Source organism: Cimex lectularius, unplaced genomic scaffold (assembly GCF_000648675.2).
Source record: "Cimex lectularius strain Harlan isolate CLEC.00 unplaced genomic scaffold, Clec_2.1 scaffold151, whole genome shotgun sequence".
NCBI lineage: Eukaryota > Metazoa > Arthropoda > Insecta > Hemiptera > Cimicidae > Cimex > Cimex lectularius.
The window spans coordinates 575,460-594,590 of NW_019392786.1; the positions used below are offsets into that span (position 1 = coordinate 575,460).

Consider the following 19,131-nt stretch of genomic DNA (forward strand, 5'->3'; position numbering starts at 1 on the left):
GATTTAAATAATTTCATTAACCATTAATTATAATACAAATAATTAAGGTTTTTAGTTGAGATAAAAAAGTCAATGGCACGAGCGGGATTCGATCCCACGATCTTCCGCCTGATACGCCGCTGCTCTACCACTTGAGCTATCGTGACCAAAAAGGAAAAATGGCAAAAAGGAGGGAAAATTCAAAAGGTGCGGTTGAGATGGGAAGTTGGTGTCCGAGTGGATCGAGGTCACGATAGCTCAAGTGGTCGAGTAGCGACGTATCTAACCGAAGATCGTGGGTTCGAATCCCGCTCGTGACACTGACTTTTTTATCTCAACCAAGACCTTTCATAAAGATTAATTAATTTGCAAAAGTTAATTCGTCAATCGGACCACGAACTATAATGGCTTCGATAGAATTTTTCATCAAATTTTGACAAATGGATTTTGATGTATGAACAAGTTACGATACAAAGTTTGATTTGTTCTAGTTGTCTGATTTCAAATTTTTAGGGTTTCAGCAAAAAAAAAAGATTTCTATTTCTGTTTATGTTAACAAAATGTTTATTTGTTCGCAGGATGACTATTTTAAAAAGAAATTGGTGGATAACAATAAAGATTTTTATTAGATTTGCTCCATCAAAGAAAGTTTTTTATTGCCATGAGTTTTACAATCTGGCTTTTACAATACGCCCAATAAAAGAAAACTAAAAAAAAAATATCGTCTCCATTCAAGAACCCGACAAATTGGTATGCTTTGGGAGGACACTAGGGTGCTTTGCAAAGCTCTGTTTTCTTTTTCATTTATTGTCTCGGCTTCCAACAAAATGGATTTAGGACTGGTGAATTCTCTCTCTCCTGAGGATTCAGTTCTGTTTAACCTTTTCGCCTTGCCACCCATTCCTAATTCTCAACGAGGAAGGGTCGCTCTTTAGGATTACCTGGAAGAAAGAAAACAATAGAGTGGTTAGTAATGACCAGAATAGAACCGAAAGATTAAAAAAGGCAAAGAACGTAAATTGTTAAAATAGAACTTCGAGAACAAAGGACATTTATTTAGTATTACTCTGTATATACAGACGTCTGATGGTTCGACTAGCAAGTGTTATCCGTAAAATATAGAATAATAAAACTATGCTAAATAAACATAAAATTTGAAAATATAATAAATAATTATAAAATTTTTGGTAATTATTAATAGAACATAACTAGATATTTGACATGCAATCCGTAAAAGGGCTTAACAGAAGATGATCATAAGTTTTAGACGATTTTACGAATTTACTGAATAAAGAAACAGTTACGACATATAATTAGCTTGTTTATATTCTATTAGTTAATTATTCGGTTTGTATGTATCAGAATTAAATGAATGATTTATTTGGAAGTTTTGAATAATCGAAAATTGTGTAATTTTGATCGTCACCTAAACAAAAGCCTGCCAAGACTAGCAGTTACATTCATACGTACATTTTAAAGCGTGCAGATCAGACTGAGATCGAAAAAGATAAAACAGAGACAGTTAGAAAGCGAAAGAAATAAAAGAGAAAGAAAAAGCGATACGGATTGAAAGAGAGAATGTGAAAAGGTTAGAGTAAGTGTGAGAGAAGAAGAGAAATAGGGATATAAAGAGAAAGAAAGAAGGAATGAATAGAAAAAGAGAAGAAGAGTAAAAGATAGAGAATGAGTGAGACATTAAGATAGATAGAAGATACAGTGAATAGAGGGAACAAGAGAAAAGCGAGGAAGAGAAAGAAAGAAAGAGAGAGAGACAAAAAGAGACAAAAAGTAGGTGAGAGAGAGTGAGAGAGTGAGGAAGAATGAAAACATTTAAATTGATTCACGAAATAATAAACAGGTATAAGAATAGCCTAAAACTCATGATAAAAAAATAAAAAGACCAGCCATTTATGATTTCCCTTTTTGGCAAAAAGATTGATATAAGAAGAATTACTGCTTTTACGTTGAAATGTGAGGAAAAATATAAAATAAATCAAAAAATTATTGACTTTACAAGGCCTAAATATCAAAAGGAGGCCCTATGTTTTTCTATCAAGACGTTTTTTCGAATAACATCCAGGAGAGGAAACGAGAAAAATTAATTTCCCATTATGTTTAGTCAACTTGTGGGGGGGGGATGAGTACTTCTATGAAACCACAACAATTTTCTCTAAGAGCTTTCTGATGGGGATCATTCCAAAATTGAAATAAAATTCGAAGCCATCAAATTTCATGTGTAGCATTTAGTACTAAACTAACATATCAACCGGCTGTGGTCCTAATAGTCGTAATGTTAAATGTGTTGAAGGCAGTAAGGCTTCACGTTTTCTCTATGCATTTTCCATAAAACGTTTGTTCAGCGGTGAGTATATCTTTTATAAGGCTTGCTCTACTTTTTTGATATTTTTACAATTCGATGTATTTATTAACTTTAATAGAAGGAATTATTAATTTCTCGGTCAAGAAATACATAAAACGATTGTGACTGAGTGTTCTCTGTTTGGAAATATGGGGTGGTATTATGATTAGAAATGAATTATCAGCGGAAAAGACGCATAGATATTCAAATTTAAATACTACTGAGCTGATTGTCGGCCCTCAACAACTACATTGTTATTATTATTGTATTATTTTAAACGTTGAGGCTTTTGCATTTTTTTAAGTTAATAATAAAACATTTATGATTATCTTTGGTCCGTCGATTTTTGCTGTTAGCTTATGTGTGTTCCGGCATCAAAAACTTTTCATATGATATTCTCTTAGATGTTAGCAGGGATGTGGTCAAATAAAATTATTTTTAATCGCCTAACATTCGGCACTTTATTGTACGTTCTTCAGGGCTCTACAAAACGATATATTATACATTTGTAATTTTGGTCAGTTCAACATCAAATATATAAATCCTTATCTGTCTAGCGATCAGAATTGACCTATTTAATTATTTCAATTAATTATAATTTCCTTGAATTATAATTTGAATTTTATATAATTAAATTAAATAAAATATATAAAAATTAAATAAAATATATAATATAATTAATAATCTTTCAATTAATTAAGGTTATTAGTTTAGATATTGGGATTGGGGTTGAGATGGGAAGTTAGTGTCCGAGTGGATCGAAGTCACGATAGCTCAAGTGGTAGAGTAGTGGCGTATTGAGCCGAAGGTCGTTGGTTCGAATCCCGCTCGTGACACTGAATTTTTTATCTCAACTAAAAACCTTAATTAATTGAAAGATTTAATTGGTCAATCGACGTTTAAAATCTGGACCGACTTGTAATAAAAAGAATTGATCTTTTGAGATACTATTTTTTTTATGAAAATTAGTTTTACGTCAGCAATTTGCTGGTCATATTTTCTACTAGGGTATATATATTACCACGAAGACTAGTGAATATAATTAATAATTTAATTATAAGATAGATGGTTTGGATGTTAGGGCCCTTAAAAATTAATAAAATAATAATTATTATAATTTAAGGAGATCACCTGACTATAAACATGAAACAAGCAAGAATTTCTGCTCCGGGAAAAAAACCAAAGTTTTGAGGTATATTGATACAATAAATGCATGATAGTGGTGTGTGTGCCAGCTAGGGCGTTTCTTCGTCAGTCTAGTGTTTTTTGAGATGTTTTTTGGCGCGGTGAGTTCTATTGGCTAAGTATTTTGACGATTAGACAAGTCTGCTGGGTGTTAATTTTTAGCCCGGATTCCCTATTGGGAAGTGTTGGGACTGAATCTCCCTAGAAACCTGGTCTCAGAGTTGGGTAAGTTTTATTTATTTTGTTTTTCTCTTTTTCTTTTATCGACTTTTCAAAATTTTCCAAAATCATTTGAAAGGCTTTTTAGGCCCTGTGAGCCGAGAAGGTTTTCGAAATCGATTGCCCCTTCTAAATATGACTCCCTCCCCGGCTTTATCTCCTTCTGGGGCAAGGCATTTTATTATTTGTAGGTCGGATGGAAAAGATAGTGGCAGCCTTCATTTACTGTCGCCCGTAATAAATAGAGAAGTAAGAAAGTAGTAAACATAAAAAAAAGGTCGTGCCGGTTTAATTTATATCGAAGTGTTCAATGAGAAACAAGGTAGTAAAATAATGAAAATTAAAAATTTAGAAAGTATTAAGAACGTAAATGTTTAGAGAAATGTAAAATTGAACACGTCAAAAGGTGTATTTTCTTTCTGGGAGTTGAAAGAGTGTACTGATAAAGGACTTATCGAAGAATTAAAGAGTTCTAATGTCATAAGCACTCATCGATTAAAAAGAAAACATGGTAGGACATCTTTTCCATGGGAAAAGAATTGTACCTTGTCTATATGAAGATTCCTGTAAGACCATTTTTCCTGCTCCCTTAAGGTGTTTCAAATGTTTTTAATTATATTAATTATAATTTTATCAAAAGTCTTGATTGAGATGAAAAAGTTAGTATCACGAGAGGGATTTGAACCCAATAGCTTCAAATAGATAAAAGAACTAGACACACATTTTTGTACTTAATGATTTTTGGTCAGAAGTGTATAACTTTTGTAGAGCCCTGAAGAAGGGATTACAAAGTGGTGCCGATTTAAAAATTAAAAATATCTTTCTTTAACCACATACCTGATTATAACTAAGAGAACATGATCTGCATAAGTTGGTCGATAAATCTACAAAACCTTTTCAGATGAGTGATTTTCTACAGTTACTACACCCGAAATTTAATATTATGTTTTATTCATTCCACCTAATTTCCAAATGTATAAAAGCTGTTATTTTTCATATAAAAACAACATTATTCTAAAAAATTTTAACCACTTTTTCTTCTTTTTATAGCGGTAAACAAGTAGGATATAAACATTGGCGAGCATTTGCCCAGATAAAATATAAATAAAAGAATTTTATCGGTATTCTGTAATTTTAATTGACCCATTGTAAAAGCTTTATATTAATTTATCCGGTCAAAGGTCAAATATTTCCAAAATAACGACAGTCTTTGAGAAAGGCAAATACCTCCAAGGAACAAGTGTCTTTTCATGGTAAATCTCAAAGGGCTCTCCAATGTTGGCGTGTCTTACAAATTGCAACAGATTATTGCCAAGTCAGGCGCAACTCGCCAATTGTCCTGATTTCAGTCAATGTTTTTCGCTCTGAATGAAATGGCTTAGTTTAGATTTAAATCACGCTTGATGAAAACAGTTCATTCAAGTGAATTCAGCTTTGTAACATCAAATAGGGTGAGTAGAAAACAATTTTAACCTTTGTAGTTTCTTTTTCGATTTTTAGTCATTGATGCCCCAAGCTCAAACAGAATTGAAAGTTTTCAAAGGGTTTGAACCATAAATTAGAAAATATTTATACATTTATAAATTTTATGTTCAATAGAAATTTTGTCTTATACGGACGACGCCACAACTTAAACCCTCATAATCTTCCATCACCCTACCGTCACATTAATGTCTTACAATGGGCAAAAATCAATCATATTATTTAGAAATCGTGACATGCGGTCTGGTGTGATGTAGGTTTCAGAAAAACATTTTCTTTATCGTGCCAACGTTTCGATCATTATTAAGATCATCTTCAGGGCCTGGGTTTTACAAACATTGTTTACATATAACAATTACATTTTGGATGTGGAAAAGTGAATTTATACAATGCAAAATATATTTTTTATATATTCAATCAAAGTATTTCTATTCACTCAAATTGTTTTTCTTCTGTGTAATTCTTGCGTGTCGTGTCGAGTCGCTTTTCCACATCCAAAATGTAATTGTTATATGTAAACAATGTTTGTAAATCCAAGAGCCTGAAGATGATCTCAATAAAGATCGAAACGTTGGCACGATAAAGAAAATGTTTTTCTGAAACCTACATCACACCAGACCGCATCTCACGATTTCTAAATAAATATCGATTAACGGTCACTAATCACCACACATTTATGTTTAATGGTATCTTTTATTGATCTGCGAGTTGATGAACACAGTAGAATTGAACTGATCGATCGGTCCGTCTATTCTCGCTGGTTTCCTTTTCACTCATTTACGTTTGATCTTGAAAATACAACACATACATTTATCCAAAACCTTTTAGTTTTGAAGTTATCATTGTTTATTTAAAGCAAGGTAGTGAAATCTTAAAAATCAGAAAAAGTGGAAAAACTCCGAAACTGCTGACATTGTTAATTAGGGCTTTTTGGTTCCAATTTGAATATAGAATCTAATGGCAAAGTTTGTAACACGAATAGCCGAACTCCCTGTATAGAACAGTAAAGAAAGTAATTGTCAAATAAGACTGCCAATGAGAACGATAAGCTTTAAAATGTTAATAAATCAATACTAAACTAGTAGAAGCATTAACTAATAACCTCTGTTCATTCACCAAAAATCATTTTCTGTAGCTTAATTACGTAGAGAAATCTATATCAATGCTAAAGGCAATAAACTTGCTAAACAATGGGTAGAACCATAAACAATAATAATATTTAGATTTTTTGACGATATGTTTGGATTTTGGTTGGCATTCCGTGTGAATGATCGCGCAGTCATTTGAATGTGAGTATTTACACATTAGAGACAAATCATTCATGAATTAACCTAGCTTGAGAATGTATAAAGAGGAGGAAGAAATTAATATATTTTTAGCAGTAGTGTTGTTGCTTCATAAACACATCAAAACATTTTATCGCTGTAAATTAGTTCAAAAAACTTTAAACAACTTTTTCAAAAAACTCTTTCATTTGATTAAGCTTTTCATTGAATTAAATAATTAATTAGTCGGTATTTATTGAAAGTATATTTTCAGAAGCTTAATTGTGGCTATTGTATCATTATCAGCACAATAAAATTACATCCCAAACAACAGCTGTAAGAGGAATTTGACTGAACTCCTTAAAGGAGTATTTCGCAGTACGTGACTAATTATAAGATGGACAGGATCGACTTAGCATGCAAATGAGTCTCCGACCCTGGGCATAATCCGGCTGTCGTTTAAATCTCTAAAGTTTTCATCCTCTGCTGCTGAGAGAATGCTTAATTGTTTGTTGAGACGAAAAGCGTGCTGATTCGATAATCTTGGCGGGAGAAATTGTTTACCAAAAATGTCGTTACATACGACAACAGTCTTGACAAATGGTGATAAAAAAAAATGGTTGGAAATATCATAAGAGGAAGAAGGAACGTCAAAAAATTGACGGATGAAGTCAGATCTTTTCATATGGTGTATTACTTTGCATATGTATCCTGCATTTTTTATCCGTCTCCATAAAAATTACATATTTTAGGATAAGTAATCGTAAATATAAAATGGTGGACATAATTTTGTTATATAAATATTGCTTTACAATAAGTTTTTCATTGTTAGTTTGACCGTGATTATAATACGAACAGCAGATCATAATGAAAGTAGGCCATGAAAAGAGAATACGGGGGACTTTGTAATGTCCTTTTCTCCCCAGATTCCAAGTTGGGCTATCACAAATAGTTCTCAAGTTGGTCCGTACGTCGTAGATATCTACAGCATTCCGACAGAAATTCAATTCCGGAAATGAAAGAGCTGATCACCCCTGGAATCGAACAATTCACGAGGATGTGAACAATTTCCTCTCCGCTCAAAAGACATCACGAATCATGAACAAATTCAGATAATCACCAAACGGTTGAAATATGCATTTACAAATGTTGCGAAAAAAGTTTGAAAGTTGAATCTCAAGTCGCTCTCAAAAGCAAAACCCAACATGTTAATTAATTTCCCTTACACTTTGAAGAGTATTAAAATGAGTTTTAACAAATTAATTCCATATCACAATTGTTTCTGCCAAAACCTCACCTGACAGTTCAACTGTCTAACAAATTCCTTGACATTTTCTCCTCTCTCCGAATGGTGAATTAATAAGGTCATAAGGGACGAAGACAGGCGCAATATGTATATTAACAAATGTATGTATATCTCGGAGGGTATCATTTAGGCAAAAGTCAAGATTTCCCGAAGAGGAGCGTTAATCTCCATCGCTTTCAAATGTTAGAGTTTAACTTCAGGGTATTTGTGTCATAATTAAAACAAATAAATAAATAATAATAAATAAGAAACACACTAGTTGCAATACAATCCTCATATATCTGTGAATGTATTGAATAAGTTGACTTTGTTTGAAAATTCACAAAATAATCAAGCATGATCAAAGTTTAAAATTAAAATAATATTTTTTACACAATTAGCTTTGAAGTATAACTGTTTCTAAACGTTTTTAAACATTGCTTTTGAAAAATGTTAGGAAACATTTTATCTTATAAATCTGTTCCCGTCATAGCCTTCCGTTTTCTACAATGTTCTCCTTACAATATTATTATTATGTTCACTAATTTCGTGGTCCGCTTGACCAATTAATATATTACGATTAATTAAGGTTTTTAGTTGAGATAAAAAAGTCAATGGCACGAGCGGGATTCGAACCCACAATCTTCGGCTTGATACGCCGCTGCTCTACCAATTGAGCTATCTTGACCTCGATCCACTCGGACACTAACTTCCCATCTCAACCGCACCTTTTGAATTTTCCCTCCTTTTTGCCCCTTCTTTCGAATCTTTGACTTTTTTATCTCAACTAAAAACCTTAATTAATTGTAATTATTATTATGATTACATATTGGCAGACTATTCACATCGTCCTAAATATCCCCTACCTAAATAGACCTTGTCAAATCTCGATACCTTATATTGCATTCCAAATTATCCCCTCTCTCTAATCCTTTATTAAATATTCTATCCCATCTTACAACTTAAAGATAAACCTACCTCCATTGGAAAATTTATACGATGAGAAGCGTGAATATACCTTAAGGGGGCGCGAGCCAACACTTCCGCAACACCGAGCTGTCGTGCGGGTTTTCAATTTTACATAACTCCAAAAGGGATCGCAGTAGCCGAGCCGATACACTGAGCGACTCGTTTGGTTCTCGGTTCGAAACCCGTCAGAGATCATGGTTTTTTTATTGGATAATCGTATAACAATGTATTGTAATGAGATTCGACCCCCTAGTCTGCGACACCCAACAGATAGTTGGACGTTAAGCCCTCCTGTATGACAACAATTACTTTATGTAAATAACGTTACCAGGAGAAGCAAGGAAAAGATACAATAACTCAGATCATAAACCAGTTAAATTGAACGAGGATTAGATATTTGGACTACAATATTGACTTTTGTTGGGCAACATTAAAGTCAATTCTTAAAAGATGACGGGCAGATTGACAGTAGGAAACGCTATACCTTAGTTACCATTAACATAAAAGAAAAGAAGGGATTTAGAAAATTTAATGAAAATTACATGACTAAATATTTAAAATTTGAATACAAAAACTAATTATAAGACAACTGAAATGATGAACCTGAATTACAGACCTTGGCTTAGCGGAGTAAAATTTTACTGTTCATTGTGTATTTTGGACAAATCAGAAATCTGTTGTTTGCACCATTCTATGGTGCAGCCTTTTAATAAAAAGTCCCTCACAGAGAACTTTGCGACGTCGTCAATGGTAAGAATTGAGTTAATCTGTCCCTGTTTGTATAATAAGCTTCATTGTACAGAAATACGTTAATTGAGAAATTGAATTTTTAAGTAATATAGTGTGTTTCTTTTTTGTGTGACATTAATTTGTATCATTTTTGTTTGAGTGATTCTTTAACTGTAAACTTATAATCGTTGTACATAATGGCTCTTAAAGTCGACCCAAGGACTATTGGTATGTAGTTGTTTGTTTAATAGAAAGTTACATAAAATGTAAAATATTTGATCCAATTAAAAACATTATTATTATTGTATGTACACTACTACTCTACAACGTCAAAATCATTAAGTACTTCAAATTGTGAAACATTGAACTGCTTTTACAAAAATTACTTATTTTTTTAAGCAGTTATGACTACAATTTTTAAAACAAATCCTTTCCAATATTAAAAAAGTAGAAAATTTGAAAAAGAACTCACTTAATATAAATTTTTATATTCACGTTGTTTTAAGATGGTGAGATAAAAAAAAATAACTCTTAAAACAGTAAGTTAATACATTATTATTATTTAGATTAATTACAGAAGTTTCTTCAAGACTTCCCTTTGCACACAAGCTTGAAAAATTTATGCAGTTAAGAAATCCAGCTATCTCGGCAAAATTAATTATACAAATTGAATACACACTGCAGCTGTATTTACACAAATAAAAAAATGAAAAACGGCTTTTGCCGTTGTCTATTTCTCTCACAAATTTTAATAATGCGACCCTTTTTCACTGTCAAGAACGGTTAATCCATATTTTCATATACTGGCTTATTATTTATTAAAAAACTTCATTATATGGATGGAAAAACTGTAATCTTATTTTAATCATTTTACTCTTCTGAGTTATTAATTACGTCGATTGTTGACGTCGCACAAATCCGGTCTATCATACATTAAGTAGGTCATGGTCAAACACGCTGTACAACGCTTATACTCGATATTATCCCATCTAAACGGCAAATATTATCCCACCTTTGGCCTGGGTGTAATTAATTAGATTTATTATGTTACCACTGGATGTCGCAACCACGTTTGTGGTTTAGGTGGTGCGAGTTATGCTACCCAGGTGGCTTGTAAACTAGTATCAGACACGACATACAACTTGTTAAAGTGTTGCGATGCTTCAGACATTTAACGAAGATATGTGTTTCCTTTAATGACGGTAAATCTTCAAAATACTGCCTTGATAATTTACAAACTACCTTCTTAACCTGTGAAAACAAACAGGTTCATTATTTTAACGAAATTGTCAAAATCCAAATCGAAAATAAGGCACATTTAACTAGAAACAACTTATATATATACTCTATGTATACGTAGATATACATGTATATATGTATATATATATATACTCTATGTATACGTAGATATACATGTATATATATATTAATAATATACAAATATATATATACACATATACATATATACGTGTAAATGAAATCAAATTAGCGGTTCTTTTAATGTTGTAATAATTTGTAAGTGATGCTGACGATGGGTCAATGAACCCGAAACGACAAAATGAAATTTTTAAAAAATGCGACAAAAAGCTTGAAATTTTTTCTACCGTGTAGAAATGTGTGGTGATTAGTGACCGAAGTCGACTTCAACAATCCAAAAATATTACACACAGAACAAAACAAACATAAACGTAATTTTTTAGAAATGGTTTACATCAACAGAGATAAACACAGCATCAATTACGGAACAGATACATGTAAACTCATTCGCAGCTACGCCAATATCATTAATCAAATTCAATAAAGATAACACACATATATCATCACATAACATTCCACACGTCAAACATTTTTCACATAGTCTAATTTTTCAACAATTTAGCTTTCCTTTCCCTAATTATCCCCTTCTATGTAATCCTGAAAGGATAATCTGACCGAACCATTACCAACGGTTTTTTTCCCTTGTTCAGTTCTTTTCACCTCAAAAAAGCCAACGCCTTATACAAAAATGTCATTTCTATACCGACTTCCTCCCTAACGGGCCATTGCCCCTTGAGAAGACACCTCTTCATAATGGGTACTCTACCAGACCCCTTCTGCCGCTTCTGCGAAACAAAAGAAGAAACGGCTCGACACTACCTCGCAGAATGCGATAGGTATGCTAGGGAAAGATTTAATACTTTCGAAGGAGAGGACATAACCAAAACACTCCCCAGGATAAAATGGTCCACAATCCTGGGGTTTGTGAATAGGTCCAGAAGGTTTATGCAGGATTCGTGAGCCGACCAGGTCCCGGACCTTTTAGGGATGGGGTACGGGCCTACTCAGGCTTTTAACCCCTCGAGTCCTGGTCGCCCGCCCTGTGTAATATATATATATATATATATATATACCGACTTCCTTCCCCACTTCTTCAAAATCCAACGTATATAAACATAAAACAGCAAAATCTCACTGGCACTCTCAACACGACACGCAAGAATGGCACAATTACACAGAAGACAAACAAACACTTTGATTGAATATATAAAATATATTTTGCATTGTATAAATTCACTTTTTTCCACATTCTACATGTATTTGTTAAATGGAAACAATGTTTGTAAATCACAGGCCCTGAAGATGATCTCAATATAGATCGAAACGTTGGCACGATAAAGAAAATGTTTTCCTGAACCTACATCACACCAGATCGCATCTCACGATTTCGGAATAATTTTTTCTACCAACGTACTGAATAAAAAACCGTGGGACATGAAAAATATAAATTTATATGTTATTCTACACATAAGGATATGAAATAGAACGGACATTCAAAAGACAATCAATCCAGCGATACAATCCAGCCAGAGTAATTGCTGCAATTTTAACTGTTAATGTATACTATTTCAACTGTGCGTAACGAGGGAATTCCCGGAGTTGTGGATAAAAAACCTGTTACTTTGAAATAACATAGAAAAGACATTTTTCAAAGACCCCCCCGGAGCAAACTTGCTGTGGAGGCCCACAACTTCAATACGAACAAGGAACCAACTAAGCCGTCCGCCCCACAGATACCAACTCAAAATAACCCTCTGAATACAATGTCTTTGTTATGTGCAATATCCGTCGACATCCTCATAAACTGACAAACTAAAATTATATATGAAAAATGATTTGAAATCCTACGAAACCGAATAACAAACAACAGGTTCACTTATAATTACTACATATAAATACGTACAATTTTCACTCTTTCTTATACAGCCCATGATTAGAGTAACGATGTTTTCTTATATTACGACCTCAACAGTTGGTTCAATAAAAAAATCATAACCAGTTTTTATCCTCAATGTTTCGGATTTATTTTAATCCTTCCTCAGGTGAGTTAACGCAATGGATAAAACAGTGGTGGTCTATCATTAATATTTTATAACAGTTTATTTTAAAAAAGAGCCAGTGTGGTACATATTTATGTCTTTCAGACTCCGAACAAACGTTTTAATATTTTGAACCTGTTCAAAGGTTTGGTTGAGGTTCAAGATAATTTACCTTATACAGGTTAGTCCAACATAAACCCGAAAGAAAAAATTAGATTATAGTACATCCTAAATAGGGTAAAATGCAAGCAACCAAACTGGCCTATCTCAATCGGATCGAAAGTAATGATATTTTACGTGTTTTTTTTTTTCAAAAAATCCCGACCTTTAGCAATAAATTGTCATTTTTAAGATCAAGAGCATATGTTTCAACTTTTAACTACATTTTTGAATTCTGCATTAAATTTCCTATAAGAAGGGGCTATTTTTAATCTTAAAAAATGTATGTTAAACGCCAATGAATGTTTATTAATCAAACCCAAAATAAAGAATTTAATTGATAAATTTACAAAAATAATTGTTTTTGAACAAAAATATGTAGGAGCGCCAAGCATCATAAAAACTTCTTCATTTAATAATTTTTCTTATGGTGTACTCGAAGTTCACTAGAAGAACTAGAATCAGGAATATACATAACTGGATTTTCTAAAAAAAAACTAGGAAAGGGCCGCATTTAAAATTTTTATTCTTGGTGAAGGTCCAAATGGTTGGAAGGAAGCTACTACTACTCTTTTGAAGAATACTCTAGTGAAGTTTTCGAATTCGAGCACCTGTGATCTAGGGAACAGGCCTTAACATTGCCCATGTGTTCTTTTTTACTCATAGTCCTAACAATGCATGTATAATCACAAAATAACTAAATACATTTTTAACCAATTATCATATAAATAGTTTATGTTTTCGTATTGTTATTTACACTAGCCATTTGCCAAAACAGGTCAATATTTAAAACGTGAAATTTACACCATTAAACCATAACGATATATGAAGACATACGTACTACGATATATTTCAAGATTTACATGGGAGTAAATTTTATCCCGGACAGGTTTTGAACGTCCCTCATAGAATACGCTTTGTCATACATACTCCTACAAACAATATATTTTCGGCGTTCCCATCATTTTATGTTCCAAGAAATTCAGTACGACGGTTTTTTTATTAAATTACCCATTTCTAACTTTACATTAATTTGTTGTATTAAAAAAGAAATTTTATGTTCAAATTAAATTTTTTTTAAATTGCAAACTATGCATTCCTCAAATATAAACGAAAAAGGTTTGAGATGGTATACACTGTAAGCATATAAAGTAAAATTCCTGTATATTTAAGATCTTTTTAATGCCAGATAATAGAGATTTTTTTAAATAAAATGATAATTAATTAAAATTGAAATTAAAAATTATATAATTAAATATGAAAGCAAATTGTTTTTCTATTACAATTAGAGATTTTTAAAATATAGAATAATTTAAAAACCATATATAGTTAATTACAAATACAATAAAATTTAGAGATTAAAATTAAATATAAAACAACGATTTGGTGTGTCAAAAATAGTGTCTGAGCATAGTTTAATAATATATCTTTATATATATTTATATATTTTTACATTACCTTTAAAGTTTCCAATTACAATTGAATAATTTAAATTAAAAATACCTGATCAAAACCAAGTTCAATAATCTTTATGACATTTATGGTCATAACAACACTTCCGCTACACAGAGCTGTCGCGCGGATTTTCGATTGTACACAACTTTAATAATAGAGACATCGTTGGCAGCGTCGGATACATTTCACCTCTTTTTCTTGCCTCTTTTTGTTCCCAGTACGTATTTTATATTACCAGTACAGACCTTGTCAAGGAGTATTTTACGATCTCCGAAAAACGTATTGCTATAAAAAGTAAAAAGAAAAAGAGGTGGTGCCGCTCATAAAATATTCGCCTTACATTAAATAGTAATTCATGTGATGGAAGGGTTAACGTCCAATTCTCCGTTCGGTGTCATCTACGAAGGTCGAACCACTTTACAAATATCTTTTACGTATTGTTTACAATTAAAAATCGACGGGGTATTCTAGGATTCGAACTCAGTACTGCTATCGTGAGAAATACGAGTCGGACGACATAACCATTTTGCCATCACGGTTCCATATAATCCATTACTTTTGGAGATCTCCAGATTTCTGCTGGCCTGTCTCAGTGAACTGTTAGGATTTTCCTGAAAGTGTAAAATCATGTCTAATTCGTTATTGTAAATTCTTACATGGCGAATTCTTACACGCGGATCGGGTGTATTGAGGTTACCTGTTGACTAAAACCGATTAATGATGCGCGTAAGCGAACGACGAGATTGTGTATTTTGCTGTGGAAAACGATCACGATAATGTTGCAAAGCTCATGCAAGCTACGACCGCACTCAATGAAAATTTCAACCATATGAATTTTCTGTTGAAGCGAAAACACCTGTCGTGGCGTGGCGAACAAGCGAGAACAAACAACTAAACTAATTCCCCACAATTATGCATTCAAAACATTTTCATCGCTGAGCGTCACTCAGATAAGAAAGGACTTGTCCCAACAAGAGTTTCGAAACGAAAAATAAACAGCTTTTGTTCCTACATTCCTTTGATTTGCTATTTAACCGTTTTATCCCAAGATAGTAATAGTTATGATTAATAGTTAACTCCGCTGTGGCTGGTCCCAACCCCGGTTGAGAGAGGAGGTGGGATTTGAACTGCAACCAAGGTATTTCGGTGAATGAGTCTTGGGTAGATCAGGTATTGGTCGAGGAGAAAAAACGATACAATATACGAAATTTATGGGATTTGGCAGAAAATTTAGTAATCTTTCAGACTTTTCTCCCTACTTTGGCTGATTTTCCACTCCTCTTCAAAATATTTGCAGTAGAACGCAAAATAAAGTGGTTTCGAATTTACGCACGAGAACAGTATTCCGGCTATTTTCCAAAAATCATATCTCCGGTTCTATTGGGCCGATTTTAATAACTCAGTGCTCATTTTTCTCGTCAAAAAATCTAGTTAAAAAAAATTGAAAAATGCGGGTTCTCGTTTAAAATTACTTATGTCGAATCAGGGTCGAAAAAAATAAATCGACCTTACATGAACAAACTACATGAATAATGAAGAGGAGTCTCAATTCATACTTTTTCCTATCTAGAACCGCAAAGAAAAAATGTGGTGGGCGCATTAGCTTGGACACCCTGTATATATATATGTATATATGTTTATATATAATATATATGTATATATATTATATATATATATTACAACAATTACATTTATAACATAAAGATTGTTGTGTTGGTGGAAAAGAAGAATTGTTTTTGAAATGTTTGAAATTATAATGAGAAGGGCGTTAAAAGCGTAAAATTCATCGAGTTATACAGAGATGAACAAATAATGACTAAAAAAAAGTCTTGTCACAAGTCGCACAGAAATAATTATTGATCCAGGGCGCACTAACTGATCCGTGGCAAAAATTAAATTACAAAAACAAAATAATAAAACAGTTCTGTACTTCTGACGGGAAAAGTTTCAGGACAAAAAGCACAGATTTTTTTATTGTAAACTTTATGAAACGAAAATCTACAAAAGATAAAGCTGCAATTCTACTCCGTGTCCCGAGAGTTGTAATGACTTCGAATTCCTGTCTAGTATCATTAGGCAGAAGTTCTCCTACGGCTTAGAAGTTAAGCGGTTTTCAAACTCCCGCGCAATTTTTTGTCAAATTAATACACAAACAGTTCCTGAGATGACCTATGATATATTTTTAAAAAAATTTGATTGGCACATTACGCATATTAAAAATTTTATATGCACATAATGAAAATACTATGACATAATTTTTTAGCATTAAGAATTTTTTATTGTAAATAATCGATAAATATTCAGTTAAAATATTTAATTTTATATTAATAAAAATGATCAAGGATAAGCTCACATTGAAAGAAAATTTCTGTTACTTCGACGAGCTTTCGAGGTAAAAAATACAACATCTAATCACAATTTTGAAAGTATAATTGATTCAAGTATAGTATAATTGAAAATTATATTTGTATACATTTGATAACGAATCAAACATGACAAAACATTCTCTAAAAAAAATAATAAACCGTGAATATTTTTTTGAATTGGCCTTATTATATGTTGAATGTTGTCGTACTGAATATTGATGATTTAACTAATTTATGGTAGATTAATTATTATACAAATAATAATGGTTCCTAACGTGGTTTTCAGGTTGGCGGAGCCTACAATGATTCACTCCCTGCTGGAGAAATTCTGCAGGAAGACGACACCGTCACCACCCTTTCTCTTCTTGTCATAGGTAATTTAAAGTTAATTTTTGTTATAATGATCATATTACATTACTAGAATTCTTGTATTGATGATATTGTTAGACTTAAATATAAAAAATCGTTTTTCTGTTTACAATGCTGTTTTTATAGGAAGGAAACTAATTACCCATTATTACCATGTTGCAAAATATTTGCTAATGTATTTTTAACATATATAGCATACAGGGTGATGAGGAAAATAAACAAAACCAATATTATTAAAACATTATTCATACACAATGTAAAAATTTAAAAAAAATTCTTCACAAATTAATCTGATTAAGGTTTAAGAGTATTTTTTTTCGTCCGATCATCGTTTTACGATAGACTAGGCTACTGTGTTGCAGCAAATGGAGGTCTGTTCGAACAATTATTATAATGATTTTGAACATTTTTGATTTGCTAACAAAGGAAATGGTTACATTTATTTAATTTTTTTACTTTACCAGAAAAAAAGAGATTGTTATATTTATTTAATTTTTTTACTTTACCAGAAAGAAATACTCTTAAACCTTAATCAAATTAATTTGTGAAGAATTTTTTTTTAATTTTTACATTGTGTTTGAATAATGTTTTAATAATATTGGTTTAGTTTATTTTTCTTTCAACCTACTAAAATTAATTTGTAACGAATGGTGCGTCGATAAGTGACACGCTTATTTTTTGGTACGAGACTAACAAAATAAAATGTGTCGAGTCATAATTAGACGCACCAACGTTGATTTTCCTATGGTGCACCGAAAATTGACTCACTTCCTTTTTTTAATGTTAAAATCAAAAGAAATTGGCCTTGAGTAAGATTTAAACGCACCCACGTTGATTTTCCAATGGTGCACCGAAAATTGACTCTCTTTTATTCACGTATTAATCGAAGGAAATAAGTCTCGAGTCAGATTTAAACGCACCCGCGTTGATTTTCCAATGGTGCGTCAAAAAATGACTCACCCTGTATACATTATTAAACTCTTAGTGAAATCTTCTTTATATACATTATTGATTATTTGGAGATCGTCAGATGCGGTCTGGTGTGACGTGGGTTTTAGAAAAACATTTTATTTATCGTGCCAACGTTTCGATCTTTATTGAGATCATCTTCAGGGCTCAAAGTGTTTGTTTTCAGTGTAGATGTGTCATTCTTCTGTGCCGTGTAGCACTCGAGGGCACTCTCAACACGACACAGAAAAATGACACATCTACACGGAAAACAAACACTTTGAGCCCTGAAGATGATCTCAATATAGATCGAATCATTGGCACGATGAAGAAAATGTTTTTCTAAAACCCACGTCACACCAGCCCGCATCCCACGATCTCCAAATAGTCATAACTAACGGTCACTAAACACCACACATTTATTAACATTCTTAATAGTATCTGCGGCTTTATTGCTTCCAAGAACATGTCCATTTCCCTTCTCTCCTTGAGCTATCCGCTGCATTCTGAAAAAAATTGTGATTTCAGTTTGCCTACCTGTGTGATGTAGGAATTAATTGAATGACCAAAGCATACGTGCGCGATTAAAAAATGTGTGAGGTAGTAACAAACCTCTCTTTAACTTTACTCTGCCCCCTTATACAATGCACCGATCAGTTTGGTCGTTCGATTCTATCGACCCACCGTTCGATCAGTTCTCACGGATCGGCTCACCATCTCTCTTGATGGTCAGCTCTCTTGCACACTTCTCTGCTCTTTCGATACTTATTTCTGCTTTTATTTGTTAACGTACATTGCTAATGAGGTCGGATACCGTCCGATAAGAGTTGGATATTAAGAACGTTTCTCTTCTTTAGATTGACACCATGCACTTTCTGTATTTATACTTTTGAAGGGCATACAGCAGAATGTACCAAATTTTGATTTATTATTATCCGTGACCAGCATGAAGAATCTACTTTTGCTAGCTTTACGATATCCAATATTACAATATTCCATTAGTCTG

The 19,131-nt window shown here is 32.6% G+C and overlaps 1 protein-coding gene across 2 annotated transcripts in view; it reads left to right on the forward strand.

Annotated features, from left to right (window-relative positions):
* The window catches only part of LOC106662604 (dopamine receptor 1-like), a 408,947-nt gene that overhangs the window by 370,908 nt on the left and 18,908 nt on the right, over positions 1–19,131 (forward strand). For both annotated transcript variants that reach the window (XM_014386805.2, XM_024227847.1), the window contains exon 2: positions 17,095–17,182. In XM_014386805.2, the coding sequence (XP_014242291.1) occupies positions 17,095–17,182 (88 nt within the window). The remainder of the gene's footprint in view (positions 1–17,094; positions 17,183–19,131) is intronic.